The sequence below is a fragment of the Callionymus lyra genome, chromosome 14 (assembly GCF_982586985.1).
Source record: "Callionymus lyra chromosome 14, fCalLyr1.hap1.1, whole genome shotgun sequence".
Lineage (NCBI taxonomy): Eukaryota > Metazoa > Chordata > Actinopteri > Syngnathiformes > Callionymidae > Callionymus > Callionymus lyra.
The window spans coordinates 15230567-15253756 of NC_141831.1; the positions used below are offsets into that span (position 1 = coordinate 15230567).

The window sequence follows — 23190 nt, forward strand, 5'->3', positions numbered from 1 at the left end:
ATCCTGTTCCTGGACTTTTCTAGTGCCTTCAACACTATCCAGCCCACTCTGCTGCAGGACAAACTGACTAAGATGCATGTGGACCCTGGTCTGGTCTCCTGGTTTACGGATTATCTCACTGATCGACCACAGTATGTCAGGCTGACAGTACTGGCCCCTCTCCTCTTCACCATCTACACTTCAGACTTCTGCTACAACTCAGAGCTGAGTCTCGTCCAGAAGTTCTGCTGACGACACTGCTATTGTTGGATGCATCAGGGACAACAGCGAAGACGAGTATAGGAGTCTGATACGTGACTTTGTGGACTGGAGTGAGAGGAACCACTTGCAGCTGAACACCTCAAAGACCAAGGAGCTGGTCTTGGACTTCAGGAGGTCCAGGACAAAGCCACATCCAGTGTCCATCAGAGCCGACGAGGTGGAGATAGTTGACAACTATAAGTACCTCGGTGTGTGGATGGACAGTAAACTGGTCCTGCAACACAGACCATGTATATAAGAAAGTTCAGAGTAGACAGGAAACTCCTCTGCATGTTCTACCAGTCTGTGGTGGCCAGTGTCCTGTTCTATGCTGTGGTGTGTTGGGGTGGGAATGTGTCCAAGAGGAGTGTCAACAGGTTGAACAGACTGATCAGAAAGGCTTGGCATGAAGCTGGACTCACTGATGACAGTGTGTCTCAACACTGTCATCAGTGAACAGAGAAGCAGATGGAGCACGAATGCTCCTCCCATGATGCAACACTAATAGACTCAGGGACTCATTCATGCCTCGGGCTATAAGTTTGTATAATTCTGAGTTCGGGGGCAGGAGTGCAGTGAAAGTATCTGGATGTTCTGTTCTATGTTAATCTTCTTTATCCTTTGTCTTTGTTGTTTTTCTTTGATCAACGTTCTTTATTTTTAGACTTAGATTTCATCATCTTGTTCTTTCTCTTTATTACTCTTTGTTCTTGTTCTTATTTTATTTTTGATTAATTTTTTTATGAAAAATTGCTGTATTGCTGTGGCTAATTGGAAAAAAAAACAATTTCCCGAAGGAGACCTCCTGAGAGATCAGTTAAGTTCTACCTTACCTTACCTACATGGTTTGATATTCAAATATATTTATGGTTTGATATTTTATATTTATTGGGCAATATTTAGTGACAAAAATGACTAAAGTCCTCAAACAAAAAACCTAATAATTATATTAAAAGACTAGTAAAGAATAACAGGAAACAAATAACTAGATACAATTGTTAGTTTCTACATGATCTTTGACCTTATGAGGGCCACATAAATACAGAAAAGGGTCCGCAGATGGCCCGCGTACGGGGTTGAATAGGAAGAAATTCAAGCATTAAAAAGAAAGAAATTCGTCTTTGAATCTGTGGATCAAATAAAACATGTTTCTTAACAGAAATAAAACGCGTTTTAGATCATTTGAGGCACATTTTTAAATGTTTATAACGTAAGTAAGATGTAAAATGTCCGAGAAAATGGCTTAAAAAAAGAAAAGTTGTTCGAGGGGTAATGATGTGTTTATTTATTTATTAACAAGAACATCTACATATTTAAATGTTAAATAAACACATTTGAAAAACATTCACAGTTGGTCAAAAAGTTTGGAAAGATGGAGGCGCGCGTGTCTCTGTGACGCGTATTTACGCGCGGCGCGCTCAGGAAAAACTCGTGCGAGTTCGACCACTTTGGACTCGTGATCGATCGGACAAATGTGTGCGAGTGTCCGGGCGTGGGAAAAAAAAAAGTGTGTGCGCGCGAGTGTGTGTGTGTGTTCGGGGCGTGGTCTCGGCGTGAAAGACGTTTTTTTTCTTTCCCCCCCAACATGTGGGTCTGAAGCTGACGCTCCGCAGCCGAACCTCAGCCATGAGTGGAAGTTGGATCTTCACCTCCAGCGTAGACGGGCTGGTCTACTGAACCCCCTCCAGATGAACACGTGCGGGGACAGGTCTCGACTGGAGAGTCTGTCCGCCGCGGCGGCGGGGGTCGACCCTCGGGGGTCCGCGTCCCGCTACACGGAGCTGCAGACCGCCTACATCGTGGTCGAGGTGGTGATCGCGGTCCTCTCCATCTCCGGGAACGTCCTGGTCTGCTGGTCCGTGGCCATCAACAGCACCCTGAAGAACGCCACCAACTACTTCCTGGTGTCCCTGGCCGTGGCGGACGTCCTGGTGGGGTGTCTCGCCATCCCCTTCGCCATCACCATCAGCGTGGGCATCGAGCTGGACTTCTATGGGTGTCTCTTCCTCTGCTGCTTCGTCCTGGTCCTCACCCAGAGCTCCATCTTCAGCCTGCTGGCCATCGCCATCGACAGATACTTGGCCATCAAGATCCCCCTGAGGTAAGACCTGAACCTCCTCAGTCTTGGTAACTTGAGACCAGACCCTTCCTGTTCTTCTGCATGAGGTTCCTTTCACAAGGAAAGTGAACTTGTGACCTACTGGTCTAAACATCTGCACCAGCAGAAGTTGTTCCCGCATTCCAGAGTGGAACCAGCAACCACAACACACCGGAGTCACCACAGTTTTATTTTAGTCGTTACATTTCATGACGCGTTGTTTTAAAAATCTTCCACTTTTATTGCACTTCAGAGTTTCTTACCAGCAGCGCGTAGGTTAGGTAGAACTTTATTCATCCCTCAGGAGGTCTTCTTTCGGGAAATAGTTTGTTTTTTTCCAATTAGCCACGGCAATACAGCAATTTTTCATAAAAAAATAAATAAAAATAAGAACAAGAACAAAGATAAAGAACAAGATGATACAATCTTAGTCTAAAAATAAAGAACGTAGATCAAAGAAAAATAACAAAGACAAAGGATACAAAGATTAACATAGAACAGAACATCATGATACTTTTACTCCACTCCTGCCCCCAAACTCGTACAATTCAATAGCCCGAGGAATGAATGAGTCCATTAGTCTATTAGTGTTGCATCATGGGAGGAGCATTCGTTCTCCATCTGCTTCTCTGCTCACTGATGACAGTGCTGAGAGGATGACTGTCATCATCCATGATGGACAGTAGTTTGTCCAGTGATCTCCTCTCAGCAACTGTCACCAGTGAGTCCAGCTTCATGCCAACCACAGAGCTTCTGTCCAACCTGTTGACACTCCTCTTGGACACATTCCCACCCCAACACACCACAGCATAGAACAGCGTAGAGGCCATACAAGTGAGTTTTGAAACTTTCACCCTTTGTTCCTTCACCTGAGAACGTCATTTTTTATTTTAATGACAGATACATGACGTCCTTGGCAGAGGTATACGGTCCCTCGTTCATCGCGTTTTCTTTCCCACAATTAAATTTAATGCCTTATAATTCCTTCCGTGCGCTCTTTATAAACCTTCCCCAAATTGTCACATTTTCCACTTTCACACACCATAAACACACTCTTAATAACCTACATAATTATAATGAAATTATGAATAATTCAAGTCAGATTTTTTAATTTACAGCATTTATTTTAAATTGCAAACTCAACAGTGCACTATCCCTCTCAGTCATGGTGACTTGAACAGCTCTTGTAATGCTTTGCCGCCCAGCAGACCAATCACAACTTGACATAGCAACACATACATAGAAAAAAATCAGTATTGTCATCAGCCATCACTAAATAGAGTAGTTTGTAGAAATGTGCATCATGGGAGTTCATCGTTTTGGTGGCACCATAAGTAAAGTGGCTGTGGTTACTAGTGCCTCCCATTATTATAATGAAATAATAATGAATTTATTTACTGTTTTAATTAACTGTTTGTAACTAAGTGAACTATATATATATATATATATATATATATATATATATATATATATTTATATTTTATGTGGTACTAGAATGAAATAAAAACTACAAGACCACGGAAAGTCCACCGCGGTATATCAAGGGACTTTCTAAGTTCCTTGAAGAACGTTAATCACGAGGCACTTGAGAATCTCCAGCAACAGGTCATGAAAGAACCACGAAGCCTCCGATCGATACCGGCTGTGTGTCCATTAGACGAAAAGGTCGCGGCGGTGAGCGTCAGGCAGGGTTGTCGTCATCGTACGTCAGCAGAGACGCAACCACAACTGATGGATCTGTGAAAGTGGAGATAAAGCGAGAGTGAGAGGAGGCACACACACACACACACACACACATACACACACACATACCTGTCTTTCTGTAAATGACACCCACACATATAGTATTTGTGATAAAAGTGTTTCCCCAGATGGTTTCAGTTAAAAGTGAAAGACCACAGGCAGATGTTTGAAATTCCCCCGAGAGGAAGAGGCAACGCTCGCCACCATGTTTGTGTTTTCACCCCGTAACTCAACCCCCCGCTCTGCCGCCGCTGCCCGGGGTTTAAAACAACTGTTACACACTTGAACAGTTGTGTAGTATGTGTGGGCACGATAGAGGTTTGTTCTTTGTGTTGCCATTAAAGTGTAAGAAAGTGTTGATCCACTTCGATTTCGCAATATTTTTTTTGTATAAAATTTAAATTAATAATCTTTTAAGAAAAAAAACACAATGTACGTGCAAATATTCACAGCGTTTATCATTTTTTTTGTGTTGCAATTAAACTTCCGGCCACTAGATAGCAGCAGTCAATAAGGGGATGACTGAGGACGAGAGGATACACTTGACTCCAGCAGCTTTTAAAGCTGATGTTTGGACATATTTTGGTTTCAAACCAAATGAAAGCAGTTACGACTTCGTCAGGAATCGTGTGGTCTGTAAATACTACAATACCAGAGTCAAGTAGTCGACAATACTATACATGTTGTGTACCTTGTTACTACAGAATCAAAATATATTGTATATTTGGTTCTGTATCATGATACAAACGTATCGATACAAACCCTCAGTTGCCAAGTTTATTAAAGTTTTGTAACGATAAATTGTGTATATAATCTAAGTCAGAAGCGGAATCGTACCGACACCCTCAGTTTGTCCGTCCGTTAAAGCGGAGCCGCTGTGACGGTGTCGGACATTTGAGAGGCTGCCGTCAGCGCTTTGTGTGTTTGTGTGTGTTATGGTTGAGTTGTGCACCCGCACACAGAGAGAAAAAGAACGGATGGATGGGGTGGAAAAAAAAAGAAAAGGAAAACAAAGATGGATGCCAGGACAATGTACTCATGTCACTCCTAATCCACGAGGCAGCTCGCCTGCGTGTGTGGCGCGACCCACGTGAAATATTTGGCGTGCGGCAGTGGACGGTGATCAAGGACACACGACTGTTTGGATTATTGTCATTATTGCGGCGCAGACCTGGACTCACTCACGGACGCTCACGGGCTTCATGAGCGAACCCACGGGCAAACACTTCCTGTGAGGCATCTGCGATTAGATTAGCGAGGAATCGAGGGTTTTGTGTTACGATAATCAATTAAACAACACAATAACGGATCAGTGTTTATTGTGCGAGGACGCACAGTGAGAGCAACAGCAAACTGAATAGTAGAACTGAAGTCTGTCTCTAGTAGAAAACAAATACAATATTAAATACATTTAATGAAAGAAAAACTTGATACGTTGCTGTTGTCGTTAGCTTAGCATCGTTAGCATTGCTGTCTCTCCTCTAACAATGACAACGTAAGTGTCAAGAACAAAGACAAACACAATTTGCATTATTTTCTTACGCTTTGACGCTGAAATATCAGCTTTTTAAGCCGTTCTCTTTGTTCGTAGACTATTCATAAACTCAATTCTTATCTGTCGTTGATGTTTTGCTAGCTCTAGGCTAGCTCTTTTTTTTAGCTAATATAAATTTTAAAAAAACGTCAAGATTTTAACATATTTATCAGGAGAATTTTTTAAATGTCATGAACAATGCAGTTTCATTTTAAAGAGGAAAATCCACTTGATGTTTTTCGGTGATATTATCAAAACATCTCACATTGTTGACAAACTAGCGTGAACGATATCAAGCAGCATGGAGAGTGTGTTGAGAGAGTGTGTAACGTTAAGCAAACACAACTCACTATATTAAAAAGATGAACATATTTGCTCACATGTTGAAATATAACTAGGTAAATATGAACCATCACCTAGTTCCCTTTTTTGTTTATAGTTACACGACCATTTTTCTCTAGCGCTAGAGACGAAAAAAATAAACCTTTACTTTCATCTGAAAAAATAACTTAGACGTCCTTGGTTTGTTTTTTGTGTTGACAACCAAGATAAATAACACATTTAGAATATTACATTATATTCAAGGAAAAAAATAAAGGTGCCTTATTTTTTTCTAATTCTTGTTTTTAATTCGGATTTTATTTAGTACATTTTCATCATTCAAACTCGACAATAGATCCACAAACTAACTGGTAAAATGAGCATCATCTCCACCTACTGAGTGAAAATAGTCTGCACACCCTTCTATTTACATTAAGTGCTGTACCTTCAAAATAAAAGCAGATTATTTCCTTGCCAAAGTAAAAGTCATGACCGTCCGTCGAGAATCACTGCCGGGTGCGTTTAAAAGTGAGTTTTTGGAAGAACCTGAATCTGCATCGTGATCAAGGTCACAATAAAAAAAATGATTCACTTTTTCTTAAAAAAGACATGTCGAGTTATAAGAACATTTCGTGGTTCTGGTTCTGGTTCTACTGATTGTTCGTGTGAAAAGCTGTGACAGGAACAAATAATGTAATATAATATATTAAGTGAGGAGCAGAGATGAAAGCTGTCTGTCACCTTCATCTGTGTTTGAGTGTGTGTGTGTAGTCAGTGTATGTGTGTAGTCAGTGTGGGTGTGTAGTCAGTGTATGTGTGTAGTCAGTGTGGGTGTGTAGTCAGTGTGGGTGTGTAGTCAGTGTGTGTGTGTGTGTAGTCACTGGGTGTGTAGTCAGTGTGTGTGTGTAGTCAGTGTGTGTGTAGTCAGTGTGTGTGTAGTCAGTATGGGTGTGTAGTCAGTGTGTGTGTGTAGTCAGTGTGTGTGTGTAGTCAGTGTGTGTGTGTAGTCAGTGTGTGTGTAGTCAGCGTGTGTGTGTAGTCAGTGTGTGTGTGTAGTCAGTGTGTGTGTGTAGTCAGCGTGTGTGTGTAGTCAGTGTGTGTGTGTAGTCAGTGTGTGTGTGTAGTCAGTGTGTGTGTAGTCAGTGTGTGTGTGTAGTCAGCATGGGTGTGTAGTCAGTGTGTGTGTGTAGTCAGTGTGTGTGTGTAGTCAGTGTGTGTGTGTAGTCAGTGTGTGTGTAGTCAGCGTGTGTGTGTAGTCAGTGTGTGTGTGTAGTCAGTGTGTGTGTGTAGTCAGTGTGTGTGTGTAGTCAGTGTGTGTGTGTAGTCAGTGTGTGTGTAGTCAGTGTGTGTGTGTAGTCAGCATGGGTGTGTAGTCAGTGTGTGTGTGTAGTCAGTGTGTGTGTGTAGTCAGTGTGTGTGTGTAGTCAGTGTGTGTGTGTAGTCAGCGTGTGTGTGTAGTCAGTGTGTGTGTGTAGTCAGTGTGTGTGTGTAGTCAGCATGGGTGTGTAGTCAGTGTGTGTGTGTAGTCAGTGTGTGTGTGTAGTCAGTGTGTGTGTGTAGTCAGTGTGTGTGTGTAGTCAGCGTGTGTGTGTAGTCAGTGTGTGTGTGTAGTCAGCGTGTGTGTGTAGTCAGCGTGTGTGTGTAGTCAGTGTGTGTGTGTAGTCAGTGTGTGTGTGTAGTCAGTGTGTGTGTGTAGTCAGCGTGTGTGTGTAGTCAGTATGTGTGTGTAGTCAGTGTGTGTGTGTAGTCAGCGTGTGTGAATCAAGTGTCAAAGTCAAAAGTGTGATTCCGCCCGAGGCTCTCGTCACGCGACAGACGACATTATTGTGATCGTTGGTCGACACGAGCGTCTGAAGCTCTTCACACGTCTGTTGAAGATGTTTCCTGTGTCTGTGCTCGTGTAGCTTTGTTCTCAGCAGTGAGGAAAGTAACATCAGTGCATTAAGCATTTTTATTTTATTATTGAATGATTGAATTTAATCATTTTCTATGTTAAAAGTTTGAATTTGTTTTTATTGAATCATTGAAATAAATCTATATTTTCCAATAACAATTTTAACATTTTTGATATTCCAATAACTCAAAAATACATTCTTAACTCAATGTCTTTTAATCAAGTAATGTATTGTAGTTCAGACGATCACGTGACTCAACTCCGTACTCGTTCAGTACCGTCTGGTGACTCTATTGTACATTTTATATGGAATTTAAATAGTTCAGTTAAAATCAAGACTTTTTGCATTCATTACATAAAGTCAAACATGACTTTTTGGTTCAGAGAAAAACACTTTCCAGAGTTTAAGTCATTAAGACAATCTTTAAAAACATTTTTTTAAGAAATGGCATGAAACTATTTTTATATTTTTCAATACCAGTCAAAAGCCATATTTTTAGATTCATAATTTCAAAGCCTTTAACTTTTTAACATTTTAAGAATCCGTGGGAAATGTATTGAATTTAGAAAATAAAAGTTTGAATCATTGAAATAAGAATATCAAACAAGATGAATTTAGAAAATATTAAATTGTTTAACAATTCAATTATTGAACCTTTCAATATATATATATAAAAAAAAAATGAATTCAATTATTTAAATGGAATTCAATGCTTAAATCAATCAAATCAATCAATTTTTTATATTTTGAAGACGTCCAAACACCTGCCGACTCATCCTGATTATTCCGGTTTGCTCTCTGCAGGTACAAAGAGCTGATGCGGGAGAAAACGGCCCGAGAGATCATCGCCGCGTTATGGATCTTATCTTTCGTCATCGGGCTCATCCCCTTCTTCGGCTGGAACAGGAAGTACGAGGCGTGCCGGGGCAACCGCTCCGAGGCGGACGACAACAACGGCACCGACACCGCCCCGGCGCCCAGCTGCGTGCTTGGCTGCTTCTTCGAGAAGGTGGTGGACATGCACTACATGGTCTACTTTAACTTCTTCGTGTGCGTGCTGCTGCCGCTGCTCATCATGCTGGGCATCTACCTGAAGATCTTCACCGTGGCCCGGAAGCAGCTGCGGCAGATCGAGCTCAAGTGCGGGGGCCACGGCTCCGACAGCCACCACGGCACCCTGCAGCGAGAGATCCGCGCCGCCAAGTCGCTCTCCATCATCGTGGGCCTCTTCGCCGTGTGCTGGCTCCCCGTCCACATCATCAACTGCCTGACGCTCTTCTACCAGCTGTGCACGCCGGACGTGGTCATGTATGTGGCCATCCTGCTGTCGCACGCCAACTCCGCCGTCAACCCCGTCATCTACGCCTACCGCATCCAGGACTTCAGGAACACCTTCCGCAAGATCCTGGCCCAGAACTTCACGTGCCGCCGGGACGAGTGGTACCTGAGCTCCGGCGGCAGCCAGCGGAAGAAGGACAGCATTCACACGACCGTCGACCCGCTGCTGTAGAGCCGGAGCTCGCGTCTGGATTCACTGATGTTTACCGAGTATTTATGAGAAACCTTTTTCGCCAGATCTTTATTTATTGACAGTGAGCAGCGAGAGTCTCTCTTTGGATCTGGAAGGATTTGGAGTCGAGAACCGAGGGTTTGTTTAATCCTGCTTCAAGTCAAAACATTTATTTTGAAACTCAACAGCAGGAGGAAAAGTTACTCGCGTTTTTTTTTTTCAGCTGCGTTTGATGCAAAAAAACTAAACAAACAGAAAAAAAAAGCCTAATCGGACACTTGAGTAAAGCATCCTCCCTCCAAGAATACTAACAACTAGGGCTGCACGATATATCGGAAAAATGTAGATATATATATATATAATATTGGCACGTGCGTATCCATATCGAAAACGTGTGCGATAATTTATCATATTTTATTGTATAAATGAAGCATTTCTTAAATGTGCACTTTGACCAATCAGTGTCACGTTCTGTAAAGTTGTCAATTTATACTTCTATGTCTTGTTGTTGTTTACGTTTTGTCTGTCTGTGAGCTGTGCGGCGCAGCTTGCAAGACCTCGGTTGCTATGGCGACGCGCCTTGCCGGCGCGCTGACTTAGCGTGGCTCAGTATATACACGGAAGTAAGGCTAACTTATTAACTTAGTAACTTACTACTCAAACACGAGTGATCCAGTCACGCATCCGTTTCAACCCCCTTTGTTAAAGCAACATCTTGTAAGAACTTTTCACCTCGTTTCAGTTGTTTTCAGCCTTTTTATAAGATCGTGGAACTTCCAAACAAGTGTAAACCTGTCCGTCTTCGCCGTATGCTAATGAGCTAAGTTGTTAGCATCAGGTCATTTATAAACTGTTATGTGTGCGTGTACAAAGAGATGGATTTATTATTGATTTGGTGATATCGCGATGCGCCGGCGGCTCCTCTCTGATGTCGCTCGGTTTCGCGGGAAACCGATGCAAGTCCCGCGAAACTGAGCGTTATAAGTGATATTTTTCTCCGATCATTGGCATAGAAGGGAAATATCGCCTTGTTTTCCTTATCTACACCCCCGGACCTTCCCTCCAGTACTCGACCTTGCGCACAGCTGCCACATTTTTAGGTGGAAAAACACCAATATCGAATATCGCACATATTATCGTGCAGCCCTAATAGCAACACATCATGAGTCCTGTGCTTGTGTTTGTCTGAAAAGATTATGTTTTTGTATCGTGTGTCATTTGAATCGAGTTAAAAATGTAATAACATCTTCAATCTTCTGTAAGAAAGACACTTCTGAGTCACACATCATCAACATTCCTTCTGCAATCGAGCGTGAAACAAGTGAAGAAAATCTCTCTCTGGTTGTTTATCACTTTAGTCTCGTGCTTTGGATAAAGAACTTTAAATGTGGACAAACGTTTAATTTCTGATTGTCATATAAAGCACCTTGTGATTACCGATCGTCATAAACCTGCTTTATAAGTACAACGATTTATTATGAGTACATGTATTAGCCGTGTGCTGGTGTCAACATGTATGTTGCACTGATGTTACTCTTTGAAAATCTTTGTTTCGTACTCAAGGGTCTTTTCCTCTTTCACGTGCCTAGTTCTACTTGCCTCACCTCAAGGGCTGCTACTACTATGACTGTGTCAGTATTGTAGTACACTAGAATGTTACCGTCATGTCAAATACTAATATATTTGTCTTTTCAAAAAAAATGCTATATAGCGGTCTGTCTGGCGGTTATAGTTTAAAATACTGTTGTTAACAATCAAGTTTTGGCGTTTTTTAAGACGTAGAAACGAAAAAGAGAAACGATATGTATTGTTGGCGTTTTTAAATCATCCACAAAGATGCATCTGTGGAGCCCGAACTGGTGGATCTCAGCCTCCCAAGATATCTCAGGTTGATCACGAGACACAAACGTACCATCGATAAATCTCGATGTCGCTCCCAACCTTGTTAGTGGTTACATCTTGGTTTTGTGTCAACACGAGTGTTAGCCTTGATGTCATAGCTCGTGAAAAAAAGTGTTTTGTTGCATAAAGTTCAAATGGTTTCGAAAGAATGTCCACGTCAGTCTCTGTTGTAACAATCAATGGTTTAGTTTTGACATAAAAACTTCAGGTCCAAACGTCAGTATCTTTGCATCTGAGGCTGAAAAAAGGAAGGAAAAGTAAATGTGTCGACACTGACTCGAGACAAAACAGCTTGATTGAGGAATAACTGGTGGTTAAGGTTAAGTAAAGCTACAATTTACTAGTTGTTGAAAGCTCTTGGCCACATGAAATCAATTGGAAGTATTGTAAAAACAACAAAGGCGTTCTTTGTGTTTGTGGAGTAGATACATTATAAAATGTAAATCATTAAATAAAATACAATAAATATATTAAAATTAAATAAGTTACCAGGACATCAAAATTGCAGTATAACAATTACATTTAAAAAAAAGTTTAAAATAATTCAATAACTGAAGAGTCTGAGACTGCAGACAGGTAGAATATCAAAAGTAAAATATTCTTGAATAAAGTTGAGTTAACCAACAAAGTATTACAATTTTTAAAGTACTCTGGTGTCCACCTGTGTGCTTTTCCTGCCACTACTAATCAATCCAACTTCCTCAAGTTGCTTTTTTTTTTTTCGCCTGTAAACACAGACTACAAACTAACTGTTATTTAAATCGATAAAATGTGTATTTTGACTGAAATGTTTTTGTCAATAAAAAAAAAAAGTTTCCATCAACATTAACGGTCTTTGTGGATGTGTTTAAAGATGCGACTGCAGCAGACACACATGAATCACGTCATGGAAAGATCTGGAATCCTACTAGTACAAATTGTAATTCCAGATCCTACTAGTACAGATTGGAACTCCAGATCCAATAGTAGGATTCCAGATCCTACTAGTACAGATTGGAATTCCACATCCTACTAGTACAGATTGGAATTCCAGATCCTACAAGTACAGATTGGAATTCCAGAACCTTCTAGTACAGATTGGAATTCCAGATCCTACTAGTACAGATTGGAATTCCAGATCCTACTAGTACAGATTGGAATTCCAGATCCTACTAGTACAGATTGGAATTCCAGATCCTATTAGTACAGATTGGAATTCCAGATCCTACTAGTACAGATTGGAATTCCAGATCCTACTAGTACAGATTGGAATTCCACATCCTACTAGTACAGATTGGAATTCCAGATCCTACAAGTACAGATTGGAATTCCAGAACCTTCTAGTACAGATTGGAATTCCAGATCCTACTAGTACAGATTGGAATTCCAGATCCTACTAGTACAGATTGGAATTCCAGATCCTACTAGTACAGATTGGAATTCCACATCCTACTAGTACAGATTGGAATTCCAGATCCTACAAGTACAGATTGGAATTCCAGAACCTTCTAGTACAGATTGGAATTCCAGATCCTACTAGTACAGATTGGAATTCCAGATCCTACTAGTACAGATTGGAATTCCAGATCATACTAGTACAGATTGGAATTCCAGATCCTATTAGTACAGATTGGAATTCCAGATCCTACTAGTACAGATTGGAATTCCAGATCCTACTAGTACAGATTGGAATTCCACATCCTACTAGTACAGATTGGAATTCCAGATCCTACAAGAACAGATTGGAATTCCAGAACCTTCTAGTACAGATTGGAATTCCAGATCCTACTAGTACAGATTGGAATTCCAGATCCTACTAGTACAGATTGGAATTCCAGATCCTACTAGTACAGATTGGAATTCCAGATCCTACAAGTACAGATTGGAATTCCAGATCCTACTAGTACAGATTGGAATTCCAGATCCTATTAGTACAGATTGGAATTCCAGATCCTACAAGTACAGATTGGAATTCCAGATCCTACTAGTACAGATTGGAATACAAGATCCTACTAGTATAGATTGGAATTCCAGATCCTACTAGTACAGATTGGAATTACAGATCCTACAAGTACAGATTGGAATACAAGATCCTACTAGTATAGATTGGAATTCCAGATCCTACTTGTACAGATTGGAATACAAGATCCTACTAGTATAGATTGGAATTCCAGATCCTACTAGTACAGATTGGAATACAAGATCATACTAGTACAGATTGGAATTCCAGATCTTACTAGTACAGATAGTGGAGGATTGCAAATTCTACAAGCGAATTCCAATCTCTACTAGGAGAGGAGACATATAAATATTCACTTACCTCCTGGAGGCGTGTAGTCACGGAGGTCCACACGTGGTACGACTGAGCAGCTCCGACATCTGCTGGTCTGACACGCTGTCCTGCTGACACGTTCCCATGGCCTGACACAGGTAGACCGCCAGGATGTGTTTGCACTGCAACAGACCAGACTCTGGTTTAAGAGTGACGATAATCCAGATATTTTAAATGCAGAAATGTTATCAGGTTTCAGGGATTGAACAAGGTTTTTTGTTGTTTGTTTTCTCTGGTGGAGACGCATCTATCTCCTGTCTCCACGGTCTGTTGCAGATCTGTTTCTCACACCGATTTAGCATCATCCTCCAGGGAGAGACTATCTGACCAGGCAAGAGGCCAGAGTGCTGAACATGAGCTTGAGTAAAAACACAAGGCCGGGTCACAAATATCACCTGACCCATGATGCTTGACACAAGACGATTGCATGTCTTTGATGAAAAAGAACTTCCTCCCAAGAGCTTCGAATTAATCTTCCAAAAACAAACAAACAGCAATAGATAAAAACCCCGTCAGAGACAACAGAGAAGATCATGTATTGCTTATTCAATAGCACTTTATTTCTGGCTGTTTCAAAACACGTTTTATTTTTTCATCATTTTAATGATTTTTATTTCGATTAAGTGTATTTCAAATCAAATAATTCCAATTTACAATCAACATGAAAATATTTAAAGTGTTAAACTTCTGCTAGATGGCAGCGGTGATTACGTCCACAGCAGATGAATGACTGAGGACGAGAGGATACAGTCGACTCCAGCAGCCTTTAGAATTGATTTTGGCTTCGAAACGAAGGGAGTTTGGAGTCTCGGACAATTCTAGAAATACATTCTTTTTCCTACAGTATCACAATTTATCGTTTTTTTGCCCCTGTATCGTGATGCGTATCGTTGGATTCTTGTTAATAAACCATAATTCTTACATTATTTAACTCAAAAAAAATCTTAGAAGACAAGTGTTTAGAGTATCTGACCAATAATACAAATGACTAGAGGCCTTTACCTGAATATTCATACTAAAAAAGACCCGCCATTTCGTAAAAACTTTGCACTTGGCACTCGAAGACATCTCTGCGATAGATTTTGTCTTGCTAAGCATCCGTGATCATGTGAGTCGTTTCTCTGACTTTTGCATATTTCACTAAACAGGCATTTTCCCTTAAACTCATGTGTCTGTGTCCTTCTCTACCACCGCATGGTATCGATCTGGGGGGGGGTCGGTTCATCAGAACAAAGACCCTAACAGTTGTTAATAGTCCTTGGCGTGGACTGGTGGTTTGAAGGTCTATTTGATTCCGAGACAAAGTCTGAGCTGATTGTTCTCCAGGCAACCTGCGATCCCACTATACCTTACTTCAGGAATCAGTTGAAAAAGATTTTTTCTTATTTCTTACATAGATTTTTTTTAGTTTGGGATTTTTGGTTAGGACCTATTTTTAAGTTAGCTTTGGGTTTCCTGGAGGAATAAGGTAAGTATCTGGTTCTGTCACAAATCTAGATTATATTTTTCAATAGTGCTTTCTTAAGCTGATGCTCGTTTTTGGGGTTTTGCATGATCAGTTGTTGCAGGAAGTGTAGACGACATTATCGTCTCTGTGGTTGAAGTTTTATCTCGAGGATTTGTCGGAAGGAAGCTTGATGAGAATTTTGGTTGTATTGATAGGCAGAGGAAATGAGGTCACACGACAAGGGTAACTCCAGGAATTTAGAGTAGGGGCGAAAGCAAAGTGGCTCCCCCTACAGGGCATCTGTACACTGCAGATATCAAATGTCCTCCTTGTTAGAAGGTGAACAAGAAACATGAGCCAACGTGTGTAAAGATAAAAACTTAACTAGCAGACTTTTAAATGTATCTATAAACAAGTGTAGTTTTAGGGAAACTACTCTTTGGACATGAAATAATTAAGATTTGGAAATGACCAAACACAAGAAATCATGATTTGAGATACTCCAACTTCCCTCGAGCTAGTAAGACTTTACTTAAGGCTAAAAGAAGGTACATATTGGTTATATATATTAAAAAGGACAAACAAATGGGCTGGAAATTGTCTAAACTTTGGGGAAGTTCTTTTCAAACAGTTTTTTTTTAAACAAATTAAATTAAAATACTATACAATACGCAATACGAAAAGTGAAACTTGGAATAAAAAAATTAAATTGATTAATTGAAAAAAGTTAAATAAGAAATATGTCTCCAGAGCTGCTTCTAACTTTCTAAGGCAACTATAAAAATGTTATGAGTGAAATATAAAGCAGTGAAAATAATTGTAAAATGCTTAAAATGCTTAAAAAACCATAAAAATAAAATGAATTCTTAGATTCAAAAACTGAAACATTCAACTAAAAAGGGAATCTTCTCCTTAAGTTTTTCTTAAGAAGATTCCATGTATTCCAGACTCACCAAAAGATTCTGATTCCTGCGCAGCACAGTGTAAGCGAAGGCTGGACACGGACAATAGTGGCAGGAGACGAAGCAGGTGTACAGATGTCCAGACGCTCCAGTTACCTGTGGAAGGTGATGTTTGTTTAGATACAAAACGGGTTGTTAAAAGGCAAACATCATCATGACCGCTCGCACACGGGATGGAAGTCCCACCGGAAATCACATTTGCTTGATTTCTAGTTTTATATACACACACATTACAGCACAACACAACACAACACAACCACTGTTATTGATCACATGACACAACCATGATCACATGACACAAACAAAGTCAGTATTGAGTAGCATTATTAAAAATATATATATATATATCTTAAATAAATTGGGAAGTAAATATTCTGTTCAGCGAAATTTCATTCACACCGAGTCTGGTTCTGCTTGAGGTTTCTGCCATTTTTTCCTCTCCTGTCAATCATTGTAATTCACTAGGACCTGCTTTTCTTTTGTCATATATAATGGTATTTCAATTGTTAAGTGTCTTGAGATAACTTTGTTATGATTTGACGCTTTAAATAGAATTTAATTACATTCTATAAAAAAAAGGGGGAGAAAGGGGGATTGTTGTTCTTCTTCTTCTTTCAATTATCTACACAAATCTTGTTTGATTAAACACGAAAATAATACAATTCCAAGTGCAAGATGTATACAAACAATGAACTGTGTATGTTGCAAATATATATTAATTGCAGATAAACTGAAAACTGATGAAAAAGACCAGATTGAAATAAACAAATATAAATTTGCAAGCCGGATCATTTTATATAGACTCCATCTGAGTGAGTTATTATCCATCATTACTCCCGTTGATAGAACCCACCAGGCTCGGCGAAAGAAAAGAAACGCGGTGACTGTGAATGATTTGTCCGAGCAGAACTTAGTTTGCCACACACTAGAACATTAGCCCAGGAAGTCTCTGACACCTGAACTAATGACTCCTGAAGAGCAGAACAAGTTCCATTAGCAGCTTTAAAAAATGAACATCCAGACCAGTGACCTACAGAAGGGAAGACATCTAATGTGTTAATGTGATCAATAATCTACGAGACAAAGGAACTCTGTCTTCATGGAGAAACCATCGGGGATGAGGCAGAGAGAAGTTGACAGAGAAAGAAGAAGAATAGTGTTTTTTCCTGTACTAGCGTCCATGGAATGTACATTATGACCACAGCTCATGGTGCAACTCTTGTGAACACGGCATGTGGCAACATCAGAAGTCACATGACTTTGAAAGGCAGGATCACACACACACACACACACACACACACACACACACACACACAGCTGGAAAGGTTACACCAATAAGTGATACATCCAATAAATCAGCAGAATTTCCTGATCAACGTCAAGCAGACCCGACAGAAACCTTTTCAACCAACACATGATGAATGATTAAAAAGTTAAATTGTCTCTTTATGTATCAACATTTCTGTGGAAATATGGTTTGTGGTACAGAAAGAGAAAATACATGATTTAACTTTCTGTTCTATTGATTAAAACTTTTTTTTAAGACACAAATTTCTCCAAATTAATGTTATCATGCGACTCTTCACACGTTATTTCCGTCAAGTTATTACGTTGCGTTGAAAGGAATGATTTTTCTTGTTTAAAGTGTTGATTATCATAGTATCTATTGTGTCACTAATAATTATACATAATAACCAAATACTTGATAATACTAATTGTAAATACAATTCAAATGATATACTTATTAGTAGACAAATAAGAAAGTGATCACATACGTTTTACTTCTATATAATTATTTTTGAATTTTATTTAATGTTTGAAATAAACAAATGATTCAAGTTTAATCCAAACACAAGTAAAGTAGAGAAGAGTGTTATTGATATATTGGATCATCTTGTTGCAGAGACACAAGCCCAAGAATCCTGCTGATTCAGCATTAAACTTCATTATTACAGTTCTTGTTTTTGCAAGTATTTTTGTTTGTTTTTATTAGTAGGAGATGTCCAGGAAAGTAAGGCTCGCATTAAACCAGTCTGCAGTGTAAAAAAAATAAAAAATAAAAAAGGGTTGAGAATGGAGAGAAAACGAACCTGAAAAGCTCTACGTCCACTCGGTGACGACAGACATGTGACCGAGCTGTGGTCCACCAGGTCCAGAGCTTGGAGGGCACAAGGACCGAAAATAAACTTGAGCCTTGGAACACATGAAGGAGAATGTAAGACATTTAAAGTTCAGTGGCAGCTACGACAGAACTATAATGTAGCTACGGTTCATCGCTTTTACAACATGTATCTTTTGACGACACTGTAGGAACTTCATCACAACGTTTATTTATTTAATCATTCATTTATTCATCAGGGACGATGCAGTCGACATAGTTATAATACAAGTTTGCAGTTGATTCGATGCATAAAGAATTTATAGCTTGTGGTCATTTTCAACTCCTGCCCCTGGTTGGAACTTTTTACAATATTTACAAATACACAATAAAAGTCTATAGTACAAAACTATTGTAAAATATTTACAGCACAATCAAAAATTATTTACATACACAGTGCTACAACTGGGTACATATTTGATTTGTTTTCAACCAGGCCTTTAACCCTGAGGTAAACATTTTAAACTCAGATACAGTCTTAAGTTCTTAAGGGGATTTGACTTGTGAAATTCTAACTCACTGTTCTCTGTGATGAAGATATGAAGCAAACCAGCCCAAGGCCTCAGTGGAGATGTTGAAAGATGGTCATTTTGATAAAAGCAGGCTGTGACTTTCTGTATCGAATTTTTAGATCTAAAAATACCGCTTCAACCACCTGACCCCGATCCAGGGCCTTTTTTCGTGTTCTCAAGGAAGCGGCGGTTTGCCATTTCCGTCGAGTACCCGGATAGAAAACCAAAATTACTGCGCGTGGAGAAGCTGATTAGCTTCCAGATGTTCAACCAGATGTGTAGCCTTGTCGATCACTTTTGATAGTAGAGCCAGAACTGATATGTGCCAATAATTACACATGGAATCCTTTGGTCCTGCTTTAAATATTGGCCTCTTTTTCCAATCAGAGGGAAATGTACTTGTTCTTATGGACAGATTGACAACATGTGTTAGTGGTTTAACCAGCAAACTACTATAGTTTTAAAGAAAATAACTATTAATGTTATACATGTCATTTGATTTTTAATTAGATCATTTTGCAATGATTCGTCCCACTTCTGTTTCATCAACTGTTTTGATACGGAAAGCATCAGCAGAGGCTGGAATTACTGGATAAATTAGGCTTATCACAAAATCCTTTGTCAATTCTTCTACCAAGAGTACAAAATACGAATTGAACTTGTTTGCCATAGTGGTGCTGTCAGTAGTTTTTATCTACAATACGTTTGTGTTTAGTTTTTTTATTCGTCAAATGATCTAAATATTTTCCCAAAGGGAATTATTGTTGCCTCTTGCATTTCCAATAAGTTGTGTATAATAGGATGTTTTTGCTTTTCTTGTACCACTTTATTTATTAAACTTTTATGAGTTAAGAAGTCAGCGGTTATTTTTAACTTTAATGATTTCTTGTCTCGCATCTTGATTCGTTTTTTTAAGTCATTATTTAGCCGTGGAAGAATATTTTCATTTTGTTTGCATTTTATTTGCTTCATAAATTGTTCTATTAACCCTGTAATCACTGCTGTCGGTGAATTACAGAATTCATCTACATCCTGTATGGCTGTGATGTGTTCCCAATTTACGTTCTTTATCTCTTTTTCAAACTGGAAAGTTTGGGATCTGTGAATAACCAATTTTTTAATGTCATCATCCACAATATTTTAATCTCTTTTTAGTCAGTTTTCTAACCGTGGTGGTCAGAGAGTCCTGTGACGAGATTGTAAGTCCTTGTAATGTGCTCAGGTCTTTGTCTCTGCCTGGTGATCCTAGTAGATCCTTTAATATTTTGTTCATAGTTTAATTGACTGTTAAATTATTGTTGTAATTTTTGTCTTCATACTTTTTCCGACCAGTCGATATTGAAGTAATCATACCATAGAGTCTCTTTATAAACCTCAAACTGTTTGACTGTCTGACTCCATTTATCATAAAAGGACACATTATGAGAAGGTGGATTATAGAGAACAACAATATTAAAGTTCATTGTGGGATATAAAGTTACAACCAAGTGTCCAGTTCAATCAGTTTACATTTAAATTTGCCTTAATGTAAGTAAGTAAGTAAGTAATTTTTATTTATATAGCGCTTTTCCAGACCAGGGTCACAAAGCGCTTAAACAATCAAAACAATACTCAATAAAATATATACTTTAAAGGTAAAGATAAAACTGATAACACAACAGGAGTTCCAGAAAATCAATGAAAAAGCCTGAACAAATAAAAATGTCTTAAGATGTTTCTTGAAGGAGTCAGTAGACTCCATGTGGATTAATAATCTCTCTCCCGTCTGAAACATTGGTATTATCTAGAAATGTCCATCATTCGTTCGTATATTATTGTGCAGCCATGATTCCGTTCCCATGATATATATTATTCCCCTTTGGTTTGCCTGCCGGTTCCCAAAGCACAGGCATGATTGACAGTTTGAAAGAACATATATTTATTCTGTCCAAGTATCGCCCGCTCCCCCATTAGCATTAGACATGTTAGATAAAGTTCCCGACCTCGGGGCAGGCAGGATGCGGTGCCAAGACCATAATAATTCAGGGCCGTGATGCAATAACTTGGGACGGTAAAAATAGAAAGCAGGGTGTCGTCTCGTAATCGTATCAACCTCATGCTATTGTGCGAGCGAGTGTCGGGGGTCAGGAGAAGTTCAGGAACAACACAGAGAAACATGAGGATAGAATCGATGATCGTCGAGCAGAACTTACGCGATCAGGAGCTCATCGGGGACTGAAAGAGAAATTATTATAATTAGAAAGTTGTACATTAACACAATACATTCACTCCAATTGTGGCTATATATTGGAAAAAAAACAAGTTTAACATCAGAGGAAGAAAAAGAATATTATACTCCTGTGAGACCTCCACTTATGCTTACTATGAAATATATAAATAGAAGGAAAAAACCGAATACAAATACATTTATTATTTTGAACAAAATGGAATTAAATATATCAAAACATTTATCCAACTTATATCTATATATTTCGATTTGTTGAAGATAAAATAATCCAAAATGTATTAGATTTACAAGTTTTTATTAATAGGAATAATTCATTGACCTGTACATTTCAAATTAAAAGACATATCCTGTACAATCAACACAACGATAAAAATAATGAGCATAGATAGCTAAATAACATTTATTGTTATTATTATTTATCTAAACATTAAAAACTATAAAATGTCACAATAATTTCAAAGTAAATTAAATATATTTATTTATTTTTAATTCATATAAAAACCTGCCTTAGCTAGCTAGCACTATTTAAAATATTATGTATTTATTCTATTTAAATATATTGCACTATTTGTAACTTATTCATACTTTTATATACATTAATTATTATATGCAATATTTAAAACGTTATTTATTAATTCTGTTTATATTATATTGCACTATTTTTAACTTATTAATATTTATATTTATACTTTTTAAATAAACATTCACTCTGCTGTGTTTTTAACGCTTGCCAAGCAAGGAAATTTTGTTGCCAGTTTCACTGCTGTGTTTTCTGTGCCATGACAATAAAAGAAAGTCAAATAATTATATATAAATGAAAATATCAATTGTAGCTAATTTAACTTATTCAAAGGTCGTGGCATAATGACAAGCGTTGTTCCTTTCGTCACAGTATATATAAAGTGGCCCCTGAGGAAATGTAATTTCCTGCTTCTGTTATAAACCATCATCCTCAGCAAATACACTCACAAATCTAAATTAAGAAATGCATTTCAAATATAAATTGTTTTCCTTTGCGAAAGGAAAGTATTAAATAAATTCAAAGTAAAAAAGCAAATAATACATTGTTTACCTAAAGAAATGTGTAATTTATATATATGTATATAACATATTACTTTATTTTCTGTGGATTTTTTATTTTTCCTGTAGGGAATTCAAGTGCATCTTCTTTTATGTTAGTATTTCTTTAAAAAATATATATATTAGCAATAATAATAATTAAATTAAAACAATACTACTCCTCCATGCCAGAACAGAGGTACTAGAAAATATAGTTGTAATTTTGGAGGGTGTATAAAACCTCTGGCATCATAGAGAAGCAGAATTTATATCATATTTATATATTCTTGGGGATTTATCGACACTTTCTTAGAAGAACCTCAGAAAAGAGGCTTAAGTTCTGCTTAAAGCAACTCTTCGAGAAGTTAAATGGAGTCTTTTCTAAATAGTTCTTACTTTGAGAGGTTTCCTGGAATGTTTTGTGAATGTCAGTGAAGAGTTGTTCTGCTATGGCGGGGAGGACTGACATCTTTCATGTTCCCGCGTACTACTGTAGCACGCATGCGCAATAGCCTGCAGCATCGGCTCGCCATGTTTGTATGGCAAATCGAGAGTGACAAAAATAAAGAAATGCGATTCACATAATTGAATGAGTAGCAACAAGCACATTAGGAAACTAGTATCACTACAAGAATATTCCAATTGTTTTGTTAAAACTTAAGATCAAAAAAATACTGGGTATCCCTCAATCTAATAATAATTATAAGTTATACGAATAAAGCCAAAGAAATTCTCAGATTATGTGTATAATGGATAAAATACATTTTGTTCTAATTATCTAAAATGAGATTTCCATAGGTTGTATTTATATTCATCAGTGTTTTATTAATTATCTTTTATTTTTAAGATGTACTGTATATTTTACATTTTTCTGAACTTTAAATTTTCCTAAATCGGAGAACAATAAACGACTTAAGACGATTCATTTGAAAATAAATGTAGACTATTATCTTTTTTCATGTGACCTTCTAGTTTTGGATACCACAAACTGCAACAACAATAAACTACATAAACTATATAGGTCTTTTAAATGTTAATATTCGCATTCACATCATGTTTTTTTTATTTTTTATTATCATCTTCATTTTTTCGGTGATAAATTCTTTTTTTTTATTGCAATAAATGAGGAAAAGTAAGTCTTATTAAGTGACATTAGTAAATTGTAGACCAGATGGAAATAAAAGTGGAGTATCTGGTGCTTTCGTGTCAGTGTTATGGTGACAAATTGTTCTTATTTACTTATGCTTTGATCCTGTCTGAGCCACTGATGG

General features: G+C 38.3%; 2 protein-coding genes across 2 annotated transcripts; one reads left to right on the forward strand and one right to left on the reverse strand.

Annotated features, from left to right (window-relative positions):
• The first annotated feature begins 1027 nt into the window (after nucleotides 1–1027).
• On the forward strand, nucleotides 1028–12066 carry adora2b (adenosine A2b receptor). Its single transcript, XM_087807610.1, has 2 exons — nucleotides 1028–2341; nucleotides 8636–12066. The coding sequence occupies exons 1-2, from the start codon at nucleotides 1713–1715 to the stop codon at nucleotides 9339–9341; spliced, it is 1335 nt and encodes a 444-aa protein (XP_087663736.1). The 5' UTR covers nucleotides 1028–1712; the 3' UTR covers nucleotides 9342–12066.
• On the reverse strand, nucleotides 2990–22388 carry zswim7 (zinc finger, SWIM-type containing 7). Its single transcript, XM_087807611.1, has 6 exons — nucleotides 22316–22388; nucleotides 20826–20847; nucleotides 18054–18156; nucleotides 15955–16059; nucleotides 13543–13676; nucleotides 2990–4075 (listed from the first exon to the last, which is right to left on the reverse strand). Exons 1-5 carry the CDS (start codon nucleotides 22386–22388, stop codon nucleotides 13560–13562), a joined length of 420 nt encoding a protein of 139 aa, XP_087663737.1. The 3' UTR covers nucleotides 2990–4075; nucleotides 13543–13559.
• Between the last annotated feature and the right edge of the window lie 802 nt (nucleotides 22389–23190).